Here is a 22583-nt window from a genome sequence, read left to right on the forward strand (position 1 = left end):
AAAAAAAATATTATAGTTTAATGTGAAATTCCGTTTATTAAATGACAAACAATCCATATTTTTGCTCGGAAAAAGGTTTTAGATAACTTTCATAAGTTAAAGAAAAAACAATATATATATATATATATATATATATATATATATATAAAATTTAATTTAAGAAGTAATACATTTAAAAAATAATTTAGAGATAATATAAATTAATATAGTTACTTTCATTTGTCAATTCACCTTGAAAGGATATGTTAAATTAGGTGCATATGCTTAAAGAATCAAATGTCAATCTCGCGTTCTACACTTCGTTTTGAATGTTTCAGCAACTAGCAATATTCAAACCCTATAAAAAATTATCTGTAGCTTTTGTAAAATAAAAAAATGGCTAAAATGATGATGTAATTTTTAATAGTAATAATCAACTAATAAGTTGGACATAACAGAAATGATAAAATAAACAGAGTCAATATATCTCTCATAATCAAATGTTTCAACTTGTTACTTAGTGGCCATGATGGTACAGGACTCAAACCAAATAAGTTTTTTTAATTTCTTACCATGAATCTCAAAACAAAGTAATATATACTTCTATTCGCTTTTATTCTATTCCATACAAAAAGAAATTGCCAAATCCGATACCATCAAACTGTAATGCAAGTAGGGGTGCCAAAAAATAATTTAATTGATAATTAAACTAAAATAATCTTTAAGAAACTAAATTGCTTTTAGTATAATATTTTCCCTATATATAAATACTATTTAAAACTATAAATGTTATCTTTTCTGAAAATTTAAAATTAAATTACATTAGGTTTATTTAGGTCTAAACAAACGACTCCTCTTTGAAAGTCAGTGCACTGCTATCTTTTATACGTTTAAATAATTCTATTTTTTTAATAGGTTACACTTACAACTAAAGAGTATACACTTAAAATTCTTACTTTCGAAAAGGTATCTTGTTTGTTATTTAACAAGTTTGGCTTAAATTCAAAGTTTTTTTCAACCAAAATCTACTGTTACATTATTTTTTTATTAATTAGGGACATTCACATAAATTTATAAGAAGCTGATTTAAGATTATAAAATATTTATCGTTATGGACAATCTTTCTAACAAGCTTCTTAAAGTAGCTTATCTAAATATATTTATTGTATCACCAAAAATATTGTTAATTTATTGTAACCATGTTATTGTAAAATTTGCAACTTAAATTCATGTATTAAAAATAATAAATAAATATCTGATAAAGTTATTTATCTAAATGCACCCTTTTAGTAAGTCATGAAAAACACTATAATTAATAAAGTAAAGAATTATTTCACGTTTCGTTAAATTATTTTTAATCAAGTTATAGACACGAAGTATTTATTGAGCTCTGCTGTCTTTTTTCACAAAATTTAACAGAAATCACACCGCAATTGATTTACAGTTCCGAGATTTTTTGGTGTAATTTATTTTTTGTAATATTAATCAGTTTTCTTGTAACCTATTTACAGGTAAATTTTAATTGCATATGATAGGAGTCGTGTCATAAGCTTTCCTTTAAACAATTCTTTAATTTTTTCTGCGAAAATCTATTTGCTGTTTTCTATTTTATTTTGAAGCAGTATTTATTTATTATTTGTTTAAATGATGTTGAGCGATGTTTGAGTTCTATAAATAGGGTTTACCGCAGTTGATTTTGTGAAGAAGAAAGTAGTGGAGAGTGAAATGGGTAAGAAGTTAGGGGGTTGGGAGTGCAGGAGCAGTTTGCAGTGCTGTGGAAATTTGTGGCCTCAGGCACGCTATCCTTCGATGACGGCGGTGGAAGCGGGAAAGACGGTGGTGGAAGGATCAGAAACCACCGTGGTTTTGTTCAGCGTTATTGGAATGACGTGTGCTGCGTGCGCCGGATCCGTCGAGAAAACCATCAAACGCTTACCTGGAATCCGAGAGGCCGTTGTTGATGTCTTGAATCACAAAGCTCAGGTTCTTTACTTTCCGTCAATGGTTAACGTGAGTATCAATCTCTCTCCATACACTTTATTTTCAACATTCTCATCATTGCTTGCTTTTTCTTTTGCCTTTTCAACACATTCATGTCTCTCCATACACGAATTCTGAGTTCTTTAAAAAATCACAAGAGTTTGTTTGTACGCAGCACAATGATACCATGGAAAAAAATTAAATGAACAATTCTACTCACAAGATTGTGTTCCTGATTTCTGAAGAACTGAATTATTTTCTGTAAAATTAAATGTGCAAGTTGTTTACGTCAGTTACTTGAGAATAATAACATTCTGATTTAAGTTTCCAGATTGTGGACCGAAGATACATATGTTTTTGCAAGAAGTTTTATTTAATTTAAGACGACCTTTCGATATCAATTATTTAGTGTCTAAGGGGTTCTTTAAGGATATGTTAGGCCTACGTACGTGGTATAAATAATATATTGGCAATTGATCATTTGTAAAATTTCCCAAAATTTTCTATTCTTGATCTCTTCAATCATTGTTTTTTCATTAACGTCTAAAATATTATAATCATGGCAAATGATCGTTTTTCGAAAGTAAGTGGGTGATCGAAAGGTGAGTAGGGGAAGTACGTGGATCAAAGATCTCGAAATTCCGTAGTGCTATGCTTCGTGCAGAAAAACTGTCTGATTAATTAAATCGATAAAAGTTATCCTTCGCTAAAGACTCAATAATTATGTTTAAAGAACTGAAAGAATTTACCATAACGTAAATTAAACCTTTCAATGTTTACTCTTTTACAGATAATGATGCTTTAGATGGTGACATTTCACTGTTGTAGTTTATAAAGGCTCTATTACAAGAATATGATATGACACACAAATTGCATATATTAGCCATTTTTTTATCTTTATTTTCATAACACTCAAGTCAAATACTACCATTTATATATATATATATATATATATATATATATATATATATATATATATATATATATATATATATATATATATATATAACTATAGATGAGTACAAGGCTTGGTGGAAGGTTTGTAGTTGCGTCTCAAAATTTCTAAGTCTATACACTCAATGCTATTGTTATGGTATATACATGTATTTTATATTACGTCTTTGTAAGAAATAGTTGGATGGTATATAATATATTCACACATATTGAAAGCTGGTGTGATAAGATCATGAGTGAGTGTTTCGTTTTCTGGCTTTTCCATTTTCTTTTTTCTCATGAAAAGGAAATCACCGAGACCAATAACGTTCTTCCATGCAATATACCTTTTTTTAGTCTTTCTCATGGAACAACCCTAAAAATAGAACATCATTCTAAATTGACTTAATTCATTTTTACTTCTTCATAACTTTTCATATTATTTTCAATATTTTTAATAATTTTTTATTTCTTTTTTTTTATCTAAGTACGTTTTTTTTTAAATCTCCAATAAATTTTGTTGTGAAGTTTATATTTTATTAATGTTATTTTCAATGATGAATTGTTTCTTATTGATCTTGTTAAAATTAAATAGAATTAACTGTTTTTAAATTATTTTATTTGATTGAAAAAGTTAATTAATGTAATATACACAATATAATGTAAATATTGTGTTTCTTTTAAATTAAAACTTGCATTCTCAGTTTTTTTAATCCTTCCTTTCAGCGTGAAATTCAAAGAGGTACTATATCATTTTCCTTTCTAAATCTCATCTCTCATTTCTTGAGTTTATTTTTACTTTTGCTTGTCGCTTATCATTATTATTATTATTATTATTTTGTTATATATTCTCTATGGTTTATAAATAAATTAAAACCGAAATATCAACCAAAACAAAAACGTACCTATACCAGAAACTAAAGTCAAAGTGAACCTGATTTTTACGGTGTTCATTACATTAATAATGCTGTCCAGTGCACGTATGGTTTCTTTTTCCAGTAAAAGTTGATGATTAAACTGCATATCTTATTATTATTATTATTAATATTATTATTATTATTATTATTATTATTATTATTATTATTATTATTATTATTATTATTATTATTATAGAGAGAGAGAGAGAGAGAGAGAGAACAATCTTTTTGCTCCAAGGATGCCTAATATTAGACCCTAAATTTTCCTTGGCTGACTCGTATTAACGGCTGTCCTATTAGCACTTTTTATGATGTGCTCCACTTTCTTCCTGTAGCCATTATTCTTTCCATTTGTAGATCCCACTCAACATAAATCTCTTCTACCGGATCTTCTTCTAACGATCTAAAAAGTATTATCTGATTTTATAAACATCGTATGTAAGGAATTTAACTGTTGAAGTGATTATCATTCACTATAATGTTGAAGTGGGGAAGATGGTAAAACAATTTTATATTCTTATTTACTTATAAATAACTATTTTATACCAATTGAATCACTAATTTTAATTTATATTCATACATTATATGATAACTCATAAATATAAATAAAATATCAAAATAAATAAATACCTAAGAGAAGATTAATTTAATACAATTTTTATGATATAAATTAAAAAATTTAAACATATATTTTTATGTTTTGAGTTTTTAAAACTCAAATCAAATTAATAATAAAAAAATATTTTATTAGTAATAAATATTTTAGGAAAACGTATAATTTTAGTCTGTATAAAACATCTAAAGTTCAATCTGTATACAATACTTTGGATATTCAAACATCATCTCTAAACTGCTTTTTATATATCTACAAAACACTATTTTTTTCAAAATTAGAGAGACTAGACTAAGAGTGAAGAATTTTTCGAAGAATTAAAAAAAAAAAATTATACGACCAGAAGTATATTTGATCTGATATTATATTTTGTAAAAAAATTAAAATAATAGGTGAAATTAATTAAGGTTAAAGCCTCATTTTATTGAATAACTAATTAAATAAATAAAATTAATTTAACGCATGTCCAAAAATTTAGTGGTGAATAAATTCATGAGTTTACTCCATCCTTAATATTTTTAGGAAAAGAAAATACAATAGATATCTATTGAGAAGGGTGTATGGAAAAAAGAATAGCTATGGCCATTACTAAACTCTTATTTCATCATCTGTTCACAAATCATATACATTTGACGCAGGAGGAGAGGATACGCGAGGCCATTGAAGATGCTGGATTTGAAGCCAAAGTTATTGAAGAAGACTCCAACTACACCTCAACTCAAATATGCCGCATACACATTCGAGGCATGACGTGTACCTCTTGCTCCTCCACTATTGAATCAGCTCTACATTCCCTTCGTGGGGTGCATAAGGCACGAGTGGCCTTAACAACAGAAGAAGCAGAAGTCCAGTATGACCCCAAAATCCTCACCCACAACCACTTAATGGAAGCTATACAAGACACCGGGTTCGAAGCCATACTAATAAGCACAGGGGAACACATGAGCAAGATTGAACTTAAAATCGATGGCATTAAAAACGACCAATCCCTTGCTGCCATTCAGCGCTCTCTCCATGCACTCCCTGGTGTTCAAACCATAGACATATATCCGGACATTAACAAAATTGCCATAACTTATATACCACACATGACAGGACCAAGAACCTTCATAGAAGTCATAGAATCCACTGGATCAGGGTGTTTTAAAGCGGTGATATTTCCAAACGATGAAGGAAGAGAAGCACTTAGACAGCAGGAAATTAACCGATACTTCATGCTTTTCATATGGAGTTTAGCTTTTACCATTCCTGTTTTCTTTACATCCATGGTTCTCATGTATATACCTGGAGTTAAACGTGTTTTGGATATCAAAATTGTCAATATGTTGACTATTGGACTTCTCTTGAGGTGTAACTTTGCTACCCCGGTGCAGTTTATCATAGGGAGACGGTTCTATGTTGGGGCATATAAAGCATTGCGCAAAGGTTCTGCTAACATGGATGTGTTGATAGCATTAGGGACAAATGCAGCATATTTTTATTCTCTCTATGTTGTGGAAAGAGCTGTTTTCTCTCGGCATTTCAAAGGAAACGATTTCTTTGAGACCAGCTCTATGCTTATTTCTTTTATTCTGTTGGGGAAGTATTTGGAAGTGTTGGCAAAGGGGAAGACATCTCAGGCCATTGCAAAGCTTATGAACTTGACACCTGAGACAGCGACCTTGTTAACTCAAGATGACAATGGGGATGTTGTTAGTGAAAAACAAATTGATAGTCGGTTGATACAAAAGGACGATGTGATCAAGGTTGTCCCTGGTTCAAAAGTAGCATCTGATGGCTTTGTCATATGGGGACAAAGTCATGTAAATGAGAGCATGATAACCGGAGAGGCAAGGCCCGTGGCAAAGAGGACGGGTGATATGGTGATTGGAGGCACTATGAATGAGAATGGGGTCATGCATGTTAAGGTGACAAGAGTTGGATCCGAGAGTGCTCTCTCCCAGATCGTTCGACTTGTTGAGTCAGCCCAGATGGCTAAAGCTCCGGTTCAAAAACTTGCAGATCATATTTCTAAATACTTTGTTCCTCTGGTAAACTTAGAACTAATATATTTACTGATTTTTCTTTTTTAGTTTTTACTCATGGAGTCAGTCAGAGGAAACTCATCCATGCTCACCAGTTCCCTTTTGTTTTTTGCAGGTCATTGTGCTTTCTCTTTCAACATGGCTCTCCTGGTTTATAGCAGGAAAGTTACATGCATACCCGAAATCTTGGATACCATCCTCCATGAACTACTTTGAGCTTGCACTTCAGTTTGGGATTTCAGTCATGGTCATTGCCTGTCCTTGTGCTCTAGGCCTAGCCACTCCTACTGCTGTTATGGTTGGTACTGGAGTTGGTGCAACACAAGGTGTGTTGATCAAAGGGGGCCAAGCATTAGAAAGTGCAAACAAGGTAAGTGAGTAGTGGTCTTCACATTAACAATGGGGAAAAATTCTATTGGTAGCGTTTATCTTGATGTGAAATTGACAATCACAACTTGCAATATTGCAGGTGAATTGCATTGTGTTTGACAAGACAGGAACACTCACAGTTGGGAAGCCAGTGGTTGTAACAACAAAAATCTTCAAAAAGATGTCAATTAAAGATTTCTATGAATTTACTGCTGCAGCAGAGGCAAGCCTTATTCCATTTACCATAACTTCCTGAATCTGAAATTACATTTAAAATAGTATTTAAAGTTATATCTTTATTAGGTGAACAGCGAACATCCAATAGCTAAGGCCATTGTTGAGCACGCCAAGAAGATCACAGAAGAACAAAATCATTCCTGGCCAGAAGCACGCAACTTTGTTTCTGTTTCAGGCCATGGAGTAAAGGCCATTGTTCTAAACAAGGAAATATTGGTAGGGAATAAAAAGATGATGCTGGATCATAACATAACAATTTCAGCTGATGCTGAAGAAATACTAGCAGAAGCTGAAAGCCTGGCTCAAACTGGGATTTTAGTATCCTTGGATGGAGAAGTCGCTGGAGTTTTGGCTGTATCTGATCCATTGAAACCTGGCGCCAATGAAGTTATTTCCATTCTTAATTCCATGAAAATTAAGAGCATCATGGTGACAGGTGATAACTGGGGTACTGCCAATTCCATAGCCAGACAAGCCGGTATTGAAACTGTCATAGCAGAGGCTCAACCTGAGACTAAAGCAACTAAAATAAAAGAACTGCAGGTATAACAAAATCATTGCCCCAAACAAGTCTTTAACACTGCCAAACAGTACATGATTACACGTCCTTCTAATTTTCTTACTTAAATTCTCCACAACAAAAACATCATCTAAGCCATATAATACCTTCCGCCAGCTTTTTAACAGGGTATAACTAAGGTTAAGTCAAGTTACAAAACAGTGAAAAATCGTACACCTATTCAATCACCAGCTGATATACACTAAAAATTTATTGATTCAATAATAGTCACCTTAAATGTCATATATACTATGATTTTTATCACAGAAATTAAATACAACATTTGATTAAATATGCATACATGTGATTATTTAATCGGAGAAGTTGAGACAGGGTTGTGGGTATACGGTGGCAATGGTGGGAGATGGCATCAACGACTCACCAGCACTTGTGGCAGCTGATGTTGGGATGGCAATAGGCGCTGGCACAGACATAGCAATTGAAGCAGCAGACATCGTTCTGATGAAGAGCAACTTGGAGGATATAATCATTGCCATTGACCTTGCGAACAGAACCTTCTCTCGTATACGTCTAAACTACTTTTGGGCTTTGGGTTACAATATCTTAGCCATCCCAATTGCAGCGGGAATTCTTTACTCATCCACTAGATTTCGCTTACCACCATGGATTGCTGGAGCTGCAATGGCGGCCTCTTCTCTCAGTGTTGTTTGCTCATCCCTCTTGTTAAAGAATTACAAGAGACCTTCCAAGCTAAACAAGATGGAGATGAATGGTGTAAACATTCAATAATCATTCCATGTGCCAATTGCAAATGTTTCGTTCGTTTGTTAGGGCTGTAAACAAAACACCTAAATTTAATCAAACTAGATATGTATGTATGTACAAATATATAGAAACTAACACTACATCTTGAATCTCTATTTTAATATTTATTAAGGTTGATGAATTTTATTTTTAATTGTAATTAATGGGATAAAATAGTCCATCAATCTATTTTTATCTACTAATAAATTTAGTAAACAAATGGATTCAATTTGATTAATACAATGAAAGTTGAATGCAATTCATTCAATAACTGCTTTTATTGGATGAGATCAAATTCATTCATGAAAAACAAAATTATTTAAAAATTTCATTTAAAATTAACAAATAACAATTTTACGAAAAATTTTCATTATAGGAATATATGTAAGGGGATTAAATAAATGTATACTCAACATACTTATATAATCTAAATATTTATGACCATGTAAAATTTATTATTTATTTCTATAATTATAATAGAAAGTTATGCAACAAATTTATGACTTTGACTTTTTAGAAAATTATTGTATTTGTCTTTATTATATAGTGTTAAAGAATGTTTTTTTTACAAATATAGTGTTTTCTTTTGGGCAAAATATTAGAATAGACAAATTTTTAGTGTATTACAAGTCTTGATGTAAGTCATGATCTAAAGAAATGATTTCATAATAATCATATTAGAAGTTGTGGGTTATTGTGACTACATGCTCAGAAAATTTAAAAATAGGGTTTCCTTTGAAGTCATAAGTACTGTGTACAAATTGTATATTTCTTTTTTGGACATCAGAAATTGTATGTTTTTAGCACGACTTGTGCACAACTTGATGAAGTCAGTGGTTATTATGGCTGACTTTCAATCTTTTATTTTTTTATTAAATGTTATGGCCTAAATTACACATTTTAGTTATAGGGAAGCTGTGATTATTGGATACGATTTCCGCTTTGTTATCTTTTCTTTCCTTTCAAAAGTATGGATGTGTGGTGTTCAGCAGGTATAGGAGAACTACAGAACAATTATTTATTATTTTTCATCCTTAAATTTTTAAAAATTATTATTTCCCTTCAATGAAAATTTTATATATATATATATATATATATATATATATAAAATTTTCTAAGCATATTGTCATCATTGCACACAACTTTTATTATGACTATTATTAAGTCAGTTTTTGAGACAATGACGTACACTAAGACTCGTTATAAATAAAAATTTATACAGTCTAATATTTTACTAAAAAATGTACACTAGTTGTGTAAAAAAGTATTTTTTAAATTAATCATTTCATTAAAAAGTTTCGTATCATACATTTATCTATGTATAAATGATACATATTAAACAAAATGATTTATTATGTGAAAGTTGTGTATCAGCTTTATAAATTTTGTTAAAAATATCATATCGACTAAAGATAAAGTTAATTTGGAATATATAAGTGAATACAAACTTTAAATATAATTTTGTGGGACTTAGTTAAACTTAAAGTCTAGTTATTAACAACTTGTTATTGATAATGAATAGTTCAGTAGAAAATAATGGATTATTTTTTTCTCCTTATTTGTGATTAGGATGTAGCCCATCTTTTATTTTTGCTTACATTGATTTTCATGACTGAGCTTGTTTGAATTCATGTATTCTCTCATTAAATGTGAATGTAGGGTTTCTACCTATTAAAACGTGAATCTGTATATGGGGAATTCTTTACTCTGACAAACTATGGGCAAGTTTTGTAGGGTAGAGCACGATAATAAATAGGAGAGAAAAACTAAGACTATATTTAAAGAAACTTTGCACATCAATTGGATAGGGGCTACCATAGTTTCATAATTAATCTAGTAGTTGGGTGAACAATCTTATGCCATGCTTCTTCAATGAAAAGCCCATACTCTAAAAGTTTGTAGAAGAAGATATAAACTAAAATAAAGGGTGTGGCATTAATGGCACCACATGAAGCCCGTGACCTTTAGCCCAGATCGAAAGGGTCGGCCCATGCTGCAAATAAAGGTCCAATTTTAATATCTCCCAATAATTCAAATACATCTTACCTTTAGTTGACGGTTTATATAATATTTTCAACACATTTTTCTTGAATTAAGGCGGTAAAATAATAAAATTGTATTTTCTTTTTGTTAATGACTTCACAAGCAAAAACCTTTACTGTATTAAAAAATATATCATTAAGTATTATTAAGCACTACTAATAAACCACGGCTTTTGGTTAACTAATTAACAAGTAAAAAGAAACTTTGGTTAATGGTTACATTACACTTGATGTATTAAATATCATCATTAACCGATTATGATTATTAATCTAATGAATGACATTTTCCGTATGTTACCCGTTAATAAAGGTTTGAGTCCTAGATATGTGTAAGCAATTAGTATTTAATTGTATGTTGGATTATTTTATAAAAGGAACAACACTTATGAAAAAAAAATGATATGATTTTTACTTTTTAAATTTACCTGACAGTTATTATTAGCAAAATCAAATTATTGTCATCACTCCCTTTATGAGTTTTAACATTTTAACACAGTTTTCAAAGTTTTTTGGGAAGTGGGTAAGCTAATATAAATTCATAGAAAGGAAATGTTACAGTACTGCGAACCTAGCTGGAAGCATACCTGCGGCACGATTTGGTCTCGAATTTGTATTTATAGCGGATATTTGTTATATAAGTATTAATTTCTTCTTTTTTATATATATATATATATATATATAGGTATTTATGGGTATCCACATCTATTTATAAAATTATTTAAAAAATAAATATTTAATCATAAATTCAAATAAAATAAAATAAATTACTGTCATAAATTTTAAATAAAATTCAAACAAACTCAAGTCTAAATAATCATAAAAATAAATATAAAATGACATTCAACATAATGTAATTAATGCTTTGATCAATAAATTTACGTTTTCTTATTGATTCTTGAAAAAAAATTAGGTCAAAACATTTTTTACTCATATATATAAATAAAAGGATATTTTTGTGAATTAAAGTTTAACGAGTACAAATATTCACAAATACAGATACTATGACATCTATATCCACCTCATTAACATGCGAATATTAAAAATATTTATACCGCAAATAGCGGGTATCATTTTTTTAATATTCGTTTTCATAGCGGTTATAGCGGTTTTATCCGCATGTAGCCGCGAATACGAATATTTTTTACATTACCTAGTTGGACATGAATGAGAGATGCGATGCGATGCGATGATGTGATGATGTGATACAGGAGTCATACATAAGATGAAGTTGGGTGCATGGTAGCATCACCATAACAATAGCATCACATTTTACATTAGCAGTAGCAGAGAAGCGAAAGTTACGAAACTAGAAAAATAAAACAAAAAGGACGAGTCAGAAACTGAACCACGGGGAAGTCTTTGTCCTTTTGCATCTACCATTGGAGACAGTGCTTGTCTCTCTGTGTTGTTGCCATTCACCTCTCTGAACTCACAACCGTAGTGAACCGTAAAATACAACGCCATTGCCATTGCCACTGCCATTGTGGTCACCCATTTCATTTCACTTTTTTTTTGTTGCTTCCTCCTTGTCTCTTCCACATACTCTCCAATGAACGAGGTGTATTCTTCAGTATAACTGAGCTATCGTTTTAAGCTCTCCATAGCTAAAGCACACTGCTTTTTCTCATTATCTTTTTTGTTTTTTTTATCATTCACTGTTATCAGAGACCACCCTTCATTTTTTATCTGCATCGTGCATGATGTTGTTGTTAAGTCATTTTTTTTATGAAGTTTTAAATTTGTGAGTTGAATCCATTCACTACGCAAAGCTCATGTGTATGCTCCGTGTTTAATGGATCACTAACTTGGAGCTGCAAAAACATACAGTGCCACATGCTGGTTTCTTTAGATGCGTGTACATAAATAGTTCCACGAGGGGTTTTGCACATGATCGAGCTCGATCTATAGGAAGAGGTAAGTGTTGACCCCATTTTGCTTTTTCTTCTGCCAACCCGTTGTATTTGATTATATTTTGGTAGTCACGAACTCTGCTTTTTATTTCCAGTGGCTTGGCTTTCATTCATTGCTCACTGAACAGAACAAGCAAAGATCTTCCTGAACTTGTTGCTCTCTAGCTCTCCAAGGTGATGTATCAGTTATAACTTCCTCGTTTGCTTCCATTAGAAAGTTTTCTTGCCGCTCAGAAAATTTTCCCCTTATTCAGTATTTTTTTTTTATTCCTTTTATGAAAGAAACAGTGGCTGTTGCATGGCCCCTCCGCCCAAACTATTCCACTATCATGCATCATAACATTCAGTGCACACATCTCTTGATTCAAGCTCTTTACCTTATTGAAATGTTCCTACTTCTTTTAGCTGGACTGTGTTTTCTGTGGAACTAACAGATTTTTTTACTTTGCCACGGCAAATAAAGTCTGACACGAGGTTAAATCTAAATATAACATGTTTAGAAGTTTCTTTTATGTATTTAAATGCAGAATATAAGCATAAACAAGCATCTAGAGAATCATGTGAGATTTTTACTCGTATAGTTAAGCAGCTGTGTCTCTCATCTTTGAAATTTCAGTTGTTTTGGCATGAGTTATTTATTCCTCTTCTGTTTGTAGGTATCTACAGTGACCGTGTAGTTCTTACTAAAATCTCATTTGGAAATAGAAACTAGACCACCAGGTTTAATTATGAACCACTTCAAGTTGGGCGTAGATGTGGTTAGTGCTCACAATCTATTACCTAAAGATGGACTAGGTTCATCCAATGCCTTTGTGGAACTTTATTTTGATGGCCAGAAGTACCGTTCGACCATCAAAGAAAAGGATCTTAACCCTGTTTGGAATGAGAGCTTCTACTTTAATATATCTGACCCTTCTAATCTTCACTATCTCTCACTTGAGGTGTATGTCCACAGCCATTCAAGGGCTACTAACTCCACTTCATTTCTTGGCAAGGTTAGCCTTACTGGGACTTCTTTTGTCCCATACTCTGATGCAGTTGTCTTGCATTATCCATTGGAAAAGCGTGGCATTTTCTCTCGTGTAAGAGGAGAGATTGGTCTTAAAGTTTACATCACTGATGACCCAACCATAAAATCATCTATTCCAACTCCTGTTGTTGATTCCGTGCCAACTAATAATCCTAGCTCAACACATGCAGAAGTTCGAGCACCTGCAAGCGCCATGGCAAACAGTTTGCCAAATGAAAAGGTCGAGTCAAGGCACACATTCCATCATCTTCCAAACACAAACCACCACCAGAACCAGCACCATCACCAGCAGCATTCAACTGGCTTTGCTGATACTCATTATGTAACAAAATATGAAGCTGATGAAATGAAATCTGAACCACGACCCATGAAGCTAGTACGTACTGGTACATCAGTACAACCAGTTGATTTTGCACTTAAAGAAACAAGTCCATATCTTGGCGGGGGAAGAGTTGTTGGTGGTCGTGTTATTCATAAAGACAAAACAGCTAGCACGTACGATCTTGTAGAAAGGATGTATTTTCTGTATGTCAGGGTTGTGAAGGCTCGTGAGCTTCCTGCTATGGATATTACTGGGAGTCTTGATCCATTTGTTGAGGTGAGAATTGGCAATTACAAGGGTATTACCAGACACTTTGATAAGAATCAGAGTCCAGAATGGAATCAGGTGTTTGCCTTTTCAAAGGACCGGATGCAAGCATCCATACTAGATGTTGTGATAAAGGACAGGGATCTCATCAAAGATGATTTTGTTGGCATTGTGAGGTTTGACATCAATGAGGTTCCTTTGAGAGTCCCACCAGATAGCCCTTTGGCGCCGGAGTGGTACCGTCTTGAGGACAAGAAAGGGGACAAGATTAAAGGTGAGTTGATGCTTGCTGTCTGGATTGGTACTCAAGCAGATGAGGCTTTTTCAGATGCATGGCATTCAGATGCAGCCACACCTGTTGACAGCACACATGCTATCTCTGCAGTGATGCGTTCAAAGGTGTATCATGCACCAAGGTTATGGTACGTGCGTGTCAATATTGTGGAGGCACAAGACTTGGTTCCTACGGAGAAAAACCGTTTCCCAGATGTGTATGCCAAGGTGCAGATAGGAAACCAAGTGCTGAAAACAAAGACAGTTCCGGCACGAACGCTTAGCGCACTCTGGAATGAGGATCTTTTATTTGTTGCTGCTGAACCTTTTGAAGATCATTTAATCATTTCAGTTGAAGATCGGGTTAGTCCTGGAAAAGATGAGATCATTGGGAGGGTCATCATACCACTGAACTCTGTGGAGAGGCGTGCGGATGATAGAATCATCCATTCTCGATGGTTCAACTTGGAAAAACCAATTGCTATAGATGTTGATCAGTTGAAGAAGGAAAAGTTCTCAAGCAGAATTCAGCTCCGGTTATGTCTAGATGGAGGATATCATGTTCTTGACGAGTCTACTCATTATAGCAGTGATCTCCGTCCCACAGCAAAGCAATTGTGGAAGCCACCAATTGGGGTTTTAGAACTTGGAGTACTGAATGCTGTAGGACTCCACCCAATGAAAACAAGGGATGGTAGAGGCACATCTGACACATACTGTGTAGCAAAATATGGTCACAAATGGGTCAGAACAAGGACCATTGTTGACAATATGTCTCCAAAATACAACGAGCAATACACTTGGGAGGTTTTTGATCATGCCACAGTTCTTACAGTTGGTGTCTTCGACAACAGCCAGATCGGGGAAAAGGGTAACGGTACTTCGAAGGACTTGAAAGTTGGGAAGGTCAGAATTCGCATCTCTACTTTAGAAACAGGCAGGATCTACACTCACTCATATCCATTGTTGGTTCTTCACCCAACTGGGGTTAAGAAGATGGGTGAACTTCACTTGGCAATACGGTTTTCATGCACTTCTTTGGCAAACATGCTTTACCTGTACTCATGTCCACTGCTGCCTAAAATGCACTACGTTAGGCCTTTCTCTGTGACACAGCTAGACATGCTACGCCACCAAGCAATGAACATAGTGGCAGCACGACTCGGCCGAGCAGAGCCACCACTTCGCAAGGAAGTGGTGGAATACATGTCAGATGTGGACTCTCACCTTTGGAGCATGCGGCGAAGCAAGGCGAATTTCTTCAGACTGATGACTGTCTTCTCTGGTGTGTTTGCGGTTGGGAAGTGGTTCGGTGATATCTGCATGTGGAGAAATCCTATCACAACAGTGCTGGTTCATGTGCTATTTCTCATGCTTGTGTGCTTCCCAGAATTGATCTTGCCCACTGTTTTTCTCTACATGTTTTTGATAGGGGTGTGGAACTTCAGATACAGACCAAGGTACCCTCCTCACATGAACACAAGAATCTCACAAGCTGAGGCAGTGCACCCTGATGAATTGGATGAAGAGTTTGACACTTTCCCAACAAGCAGAAGCCCAGACCTTGTGAGAATGAGGTATGATCGCTTGAGGAGTGTGGCTGGAAGGATTCAAACAGTGATTGGGGATTTGGCCAGCCAGGGAGAAAGGATTCAGGCTCTGTTAAGCTGGAGAGACCCACGTGCTACATCCTTATTTATTACACTGTGTCTTCTATCTGCGTTGGTGCTCTATGTTACCCCTTTTCAAGCTGTGGCTGGTTTGGCAGGTTTCTACATCATGAGGCATCCAAGGTTTCGCCACAGGCTGCCATGTGTCCCAATCAACTTTTTCCGACGCCTCCCTGCAAGAACAGACAGCATGTTGTAGAGTTGCTGTATACTGTAGGGCTAGTGTAAGTGATGCTTCAAATATGTTTTATCTGCTATTATTGAATGTGTTTTTATCATGTAATGTAACGCTATACTTTCTGATATTTCCTTGCAAACTGAAGCTGGAAAGGACTTCTGATTTGGATGTGGATTGCTTAGATGCATGCAAAATAGTAAGACTTTAATAGAATTATCTTTCTTCTGATGTTTGGTCTTTGACTCGCTCTTGTACATGTAAACATGAATCAAGATCTTAACCGGTAAAGGTTTTGTGAAAACCTGTTTCATTTTATCCAATTTCGTTTTTTACGAAGGAAAAAACGGGTAAGAGTGGTAGGTATAGAGAACAACAATGTCTGACTTTGCATAAAATCAAACATTTGAATACATGGATGAACGTTTATTGCATTTATGAATTTCAACCACTATGATGCCATTCTTCAGACGTATTATTATATTGGGAGCACGACTGCACAACGAAAGCACTACACATAATTAAAGCGCAACTCGACGTGCGCAATTAAGTCAACACAAGAGAAAAAAGCACTACGTGCTTGCATGATAAATGGTATAGCGACTGAAAAATATGAACGTGGCAATTGCAGAGAGTTAAATGGATTTGATTCAACTACATATTCCGAATGATCCAATACAAAAGAACACCATGACTTTTAGATGTGAGAAGTAATTAAAGAGGGGATTATTATAAGGTGTTGGGCGAAATAAATAACCTATTCTTTTCTCTTTTTTTAAGTTTTGGATAGACCACAATTATAAAATGCAGATGAAATCAACACAATATACAAAGTGAATATACACATTCATCTTCTTGTTTTAGCTAATGATATGTATGTATATATTTTTAACATAATTTTATTATTAAATGTTGACTCCATTCTGCTGAGAGGATGAATGCTAATTGCATTATGAATGTGAACCACTAAAATATGCCATCTGTAAATGTTTGGAGGAGCACAACCGCAAAGAACATATAATTTAACGCAATGCACATCTCGACGTGCATAGTGTTATTTAATCAAAGAAAAATAACTTGTGCTTGCATGATAAAATGTTAGGTGAGGAAACTATGATTAATTTTCCCTCTACTTTATAAAAAACCAGAAGTAAGGCATACTATCATTGTTCTCCCCCAGAAAATGGCAGTGTCTATATCCAGAAAAAGACCAAAATCATCATCAAGAAATCTAGAAGCTAAACAATCTTACTTTGGCCTTACAATCCTCTACAACTTTCTTAGTAGAATTTCTGCTTTAGTTTTCCTCATAATCCTTATCTACATGTGGTCTTCCTTCTCCACCTTAATAACAGGAAACATCATTCATGTTTGCTTTTCCACAAGGAAACTCGATAACCTCTATTGTCTGTCTGCAGGTACTCACCCCTCCTTTGAAATACCAACCTCCACAAACAATAATAGCTCCATTATTACCCCTGGAATTGATCAGGGTAATGCAACTGCTGAACCTGTCAAGTTTCCATATACCACACATCTGGTTACTGCTGCTAGTAGAGTAGTTATCAATGGTACAGATGAGAGGGTTGCAAATGCTGTTAAGGTCGTTGAGGAACAATTGCAAGTTCATAGATCCTGGAGGTCAAAGTCAAACAAAAACTATGCAAGTTGTGATGGTAGAGGAATATACGTTTATGACTTGCCATCCAAGTTTAACAAGGACTTGGTGGGTCAATGCCGTGACATGGTTCCATGGCAGGACTTCTGCAGCTATTTAAGTAACGAGGGGTTGGGTGAGCCAATAGCCAAGCTTGGCAAAGGATGGTACAAGACTCATCAGTACTCGCTTGAACTCATATTTCATTCCAGAGTCTTGAGGCATCCATGCAGGGTTTCTGATGAAAAGGTTGCAAAGCTATTCTATGTTCCATTCTATGGTGGTTTGGATATCTTGCGATGGCATTTCAAGAACGTATCAAATGATGTGAAGGACAGTTTGAGTCTGGAATTGGTGAAGTGGCTTGAGAGACAAGGACCGTGGAAAAGGAATTCAGGTAAGGATCATGTGCTTGTGTTGGGTAAGATTTCGTGGGATTTTAGGAGAAGCAGTGAGTCTCCTTGGGGGACTAGATTGTTAGAGCTTGACAAAATGCAAAACCCCATCAAGCTCTTGATTGAAAGACAACCTTGGCATGTCAATGACATTGGAATTCCTCACCCAACTAATTTCCACCCACATTCAGACAATGATATAATCTCTTGGCAACTGAAAATCATTAGATCAAACCGCAAAAACCTTGTGAGTTTTGCTGGAGCAGCACGGGCTAATGCAGAGGACAACACTAGGGCAACATTAATCAACCAATGCACTTCATTAGGTGATGGGAAATGTCATTTTATGAATTGCAGTTCTGTGAAATGTGATGAGGCTGAGTCAGTAATAGAACTCTTTGTGGAGTCTGAGTTTTGCCTTCAGCCCCCAGGAGATAGTCCAACAAGAAAATCTGTTTTTGATTCGCTCATATCAGGTTGCATCCCTGTTCTCTTTGATCCTTTCACGGCTTATTATCAATATCCCTGGCACTTGCCCCATGACCATGATAAGTACTCTGTGTTTATGGACAAAAAAGAGGTGACAGAAATAAATGTGGTGGAGAGACTGGCCAACATTTCGTCAAGAGAGAGAGAAAACATGAGGAGATATATTGTATATGAACTGTTGCCTGGATTGGTATATGGGGATTACATTGCCGAGCCTGACAAGTTTCAGGATGCGTTTGCCATTACAATGAATAATCTGCTTGATAGGGTTAGCATGTTGGAGCAACCACAGAAGAATTGACTCTTTACTCTTCATTTGTTTCACACTCTCAATACGCTATGCAGTGGTTTTGATTTTTCTTTTTACTTTTGCACTTGATGCCCTGTTCACACTCACTAACAATACTTGTAACAATCTTTCATCAATAATAAAGCACCATAACATTATTAGTTTATCTCTCTCTCAATTTTGGATATATGTTTTCTCCCTTTTAGCTTATAAATATAAGCACTGCGATTAGAAAGGCTTTTTCTAGTTATAAATGTAATCACAAGAAGACAACAGTGATTGGCTGATTATGGAGCTAGCGTTACAACACTTCCATCCAATGAGTTCATCATATTTTTCTGCACAAATCTACCAAATGAATTTTCTTTAACAGTAAGGTAGCCTATGGAATTACTCTTAGGAATTGGGATTTATCCTCAAGAGTAACATGAGGAGTACAAAGTCCAAAAAAATACTGGAAAGAAAATGAAAACGAAATTGTTGTTTCTAGCTTCGTGGTTTGTATGTACATATGGACTTCTTGATTTTATCATGTGGAATAGATTCTCATATTTCATCGCATCTTTATCCCTATTGGGTATGTTTGGCTTGGATTATAATGTGAACATTGAGAATATGCCATTGCATTCTTTTGATCCAATATATAATCTAGAAGCTACCGCAACTAAGGATTGCAGACCGCATGTTTTGGTTCGCCGCTTCCCTAGACCAATTTGGATGCCAATGTAATTCATTAACCATGTACACACTTTAATACAAGGATTTTCATTTTCCTTTATTTGGTTTTAATGAGTAATAATGAAATAAATAAATAAAATCCGTGAAAAAATCTATCTGGTTGTACTATTTTTGTATGTGCAAGCATTTTTTTTGCTGATTTTCTTAACTTTAATCATTAAATAAAAGTTACAATATAAGGATATTACAATGACTTACAGTACTCTTTTAGCATCAATTGTATTCAACTAGTGTCTTTCTCTAGTTAAATTTGGAGTGTCACCTCAATACAGAATCCTTTATTACGTGGATTACTTAAGCGAAACTCCAAATCTAATTCTAATTGAAGAATAATCCTAGTAATATTGTATCTAAGTTTACCATTTACCAAAACACAACCACCTTAAATTTAGATAAGCACACAATTTGCTTTCTTAATAACTTGTGACCTTCGTTCTAGCACCATCAGTCACATAAAAACACCGTTATTGCAAGAAGATTTACCAATAGTTTTGCAAAATCAGAACAAATATGTAAATTAAATATATATTTATATATATGCCTTTGATCACAGACATTCAATCAAACTAATAACTCCATTTTCTATACCATAATACGACTGCACCAAAAAACTACAAGGTTCATAATGCAGGAAGAACTAAAACCATGGGAACAGGGATCCAAAAATCTCAGTGTCATAGACATCCCTAGAATATGACAAGTAACGAAAACAGAGTGTAAATCAAGAAAGAGGCGTACGCAATCAGTCCTCGATGTTCATCACCGCCATGAGCGAGCGAAACGACGAGACCCGTGGAAGCTCTCGTGGCCCACAGCACGAAAATCGCAGCGACCGAAAGGCGAATGAACCCTTCGACCGGTAAGAAGAGCGAGAGCGCGGAGAAAATAACCACCGGCAACATACAGTAACCGACGACACTGGTGCAGGTGTGCAGGTCGAGATTTCCTGTTCGACCGGCTAGCATATTGAAAACGAAGTAAAGGAAAATGGAAGAGACCACGATCCAGCCCAGGATCACGCCAAACTGGATCTTTCCCGCGAGCAATTGGAAGAGGCAAAATGACATGTAGAGGAGGATTGGACCTGATAGATCCGAGTCTTTGTGTACCGTGTCGTTGACGCGAAACGGGTTCAGAACAGATCTGATTTTGCTCCAGATTTGGTCCGGGTGGATCCCGAGCTCGTCGAGAAGGGGCTCCTCGTCGTCAAAGTTGGCGGAGCCACCGCCGCCGACGGAGGGGCCGGTGTAAATTGGTCCCGAGGAGGTGGACGCCGTGGCGGATCCTATGTCGAAGGACATGAATGGAATGCCGGAGTTCGGTTGGAATGGCGGTGCGGGCATGCGCCGCTGCTGGAGGTGTGGTGCCGCGCCGCCGGGATTTCCGGCGGAGGGGAAAGCCACCGGCGGGACTTTGAACTCTTTATTGGCCATGGGATTGAGATCTGTTTGAAGGAAAATAACTTATTGAAAACGTTAAAGTTTAACTTAAACTAGTATTTTGTTGGGTATAATTACTGGTAAAGCACAGGTGCTAATGTGTGATACAATCAAATAGGTACCAGTTTAAAAAAAAGTGTTAATGGTATCTTTTTTTTTTAATTTTTTTAATTTTATTAAATTTTTTAAAAATCTTTTAAGTTTTTTATTTTTCTAAAAAAAAATTTGAAAAAAAAAATGTTACGTGTCAAGTCTTGTGTGTGACACTTGGTATTGTCAGTGTAACATTGCATTGTAATTATGTTGATTTTGATTTAGTCATCATATATATCTTTTTTTTTTTCAATTTAATACCTAAGTATGTGTATTTGATTCAATTTGGTCCCAATTTTTTTTAATAATTAAAATACTTTTGTAATCCATTTTTTATAAAATTAAAAATAATTAAGTATAAATATTTTTACAAAATTAAGTACTAATATTTATATTTTTTTCTCTCAATTTCATACCAAATTTATTATTTGTATAAATGTTATACTAATACTTTTTATTAAAAACGATTTTTTAACATATTACTTTATTAATTACTTTTTTATTAAGTACTCATATTTTGTTAATTTTTATTTTTTTTTCCAAAATAGAACAATATTGTCTCTTACTAATTTTAAACCAAAATTTCTATTGGTATGAATGTTATACTAATTTTTTTATTAAAAATGACTTAATAAAATGACTTTTACCACTAAATTTTAATATAAATATCAAATACTTAATTTTTGTGAAACTTTTATACTTAATTACTTTTAATTTTATAAAAAAATAGATTTTAATTATTAAAAAATTTAAAAAAAAATCAAAAAAAATCAAAAAAACCATAGACTGACATGTGGCACGTTGACTAACGGCGTTAGTCAACTATGTCTAAAAGGGACCTAATTGAAGCATTTTTTTAAAAGTTGGGATGTAATTGACATCTTTCTTAAACCGAGTACCTATTTGACACACTAGCCCCAAACTAAGTATTATACGAGTAATTATATCTATTTTGTTGTGTTTGTGATAAATAATTAAAAATAAATTGAAAATATAGAAATAAACATTAAATTTTAAATAATGATAATAAATATAATTAAAAAAATTAACTTGTTTTTATAATTCAATGCAATAATGTCAAAGCTATGGAATGAATAAGATTTTTTGAAGTTTTGACATATTTAATACATTAATAGAAATTTATAAAAATATAATTATAATTTTACTGAAATATTTCATTTTAACAAAAAAAATATAATATTAATTACATGAATAACAAAACTTAAATTTAAATCAAACAATTTTTTTTATCATGATTTAATTCCCTAATTTAATTCTTTAATTTTAACCAAATTTTGTTATTATTATTATTTTTATTATTAAGGGTTGTTAAAGTGAGTTAATCTTTTTCACACGAGTTAACTCATCACGTGTTGAGCTAAATATGAGTGAGTTCAATGAGGTTCACCTTTTTGTGA

At 33.9% G+C, this 22583-nt stretch overlaps 4 protein-coding genes across 5 annotated transcripts; 3 read left to right on the forward strand and 1 right to left on the reverse strand.

Moving 5' to 3' along the window:
• Positions 1-1563: 1563 nt before the first annotated feature.
• LOC114173721 (putative copper-transporting ATPase HMA5) lies at positions 1564-8530 on the forward strand. Of its 2 annotated transcripts, none has more exons than XM_028058285.2 (6): positions 1564-1989; positions 5061-6452; positions 6562-6816; positions 6916-7038; positions 7119-7595; positions 7936-8530. In XM_028058285.2, exons 1-6 carry the CDS (start codon positions 1705-1707, stop codon positions 8359-8361), a joined length of 2958 nt encoding a protein of 985 aa, XP_027914086.1. In that variant the 5' UTR covers positions 1564-1704; the 3' UTR covers positions 8362-8530. The 2 variants fall into 2 exon arrangements, with proteins under 2 accessions (XP_027914086.1, XP_027914087.1); XM_028058286.2 differs by having other exon boundaries at positions 1569-1989; positions 7945-8530.
• Positions 8531-11662: 3132 nt separating this feature from the next.
• LOC114174682 (multiple C2 domain and transmembrane region protein 7-like) lies at positions 11663-16296 on the forward strand. The gene is made up of 3 exons (XM_028059510.2): positions 11663-12332; positions 12424-12502; positions 12985-16296. Exon 3 carries the CDS (start codon positions 13057-13059, stop codon positions 16087-16089), a length of 3033 nt encoding a protein of 1010 aa, XP_027915311.1. The 5' UTR covers positions 11663-12332; positions 12424-12502; positions 12985-13056; the 3' UTR covers positions 16090-16296.
• A 524-nt stretch (positions 16297-16820) lies between these two features.
• LOC114174230 (xyloglucan-specific galacturonosyltransferase 1) lies at positions 16821-18972 on the forward strand. The gene has a single exon (XM_028059025.2). It carries the CDS (start codon positions 17249-17251, stop codon positions 18905-18907), a length of 1659 nt encoding a protein of 552 aa, XP_027914826.1. The 5' UTR covers positions 16821-17248; the 3' UTR covers positions 18908-18972.
• A 1174-nt stretch (positions 18973-20146) lies between these two features.
• Positions 20147-21132, reverse strand: LOC114172405 (uncharacterized). Its single transcript, XM_028056897.2, has one exon. The coding sequence runs from the start codon at positions 21064-21066 to the stop codon at positions 20320-20322; it is 747 nt and encodes a 248-aa protein (XP_027912698.1). The 5' UTR covers positions 21067-21132; the 3' UTR covers positions 20147-20319.
• Positions 21133-22583: the final 1451 nt, after the last annotated feature.

Source organism: Vigna unguiculata, chromosome 2, assembly GCF_037176805.1.
Source record: "Vigna unguiculata cultivar grain cowpea cultivar isolate G323 ecotype 2 chromosome 2, ASM3717680v1, whole genome shotgun sequence".
Lineage (NCBI taxonomy): Eukaryota > Viridiplantae > Streptophyta > Magnoliopsida > Fabales > Fabaceae > Vigna > Vigna unguiculata.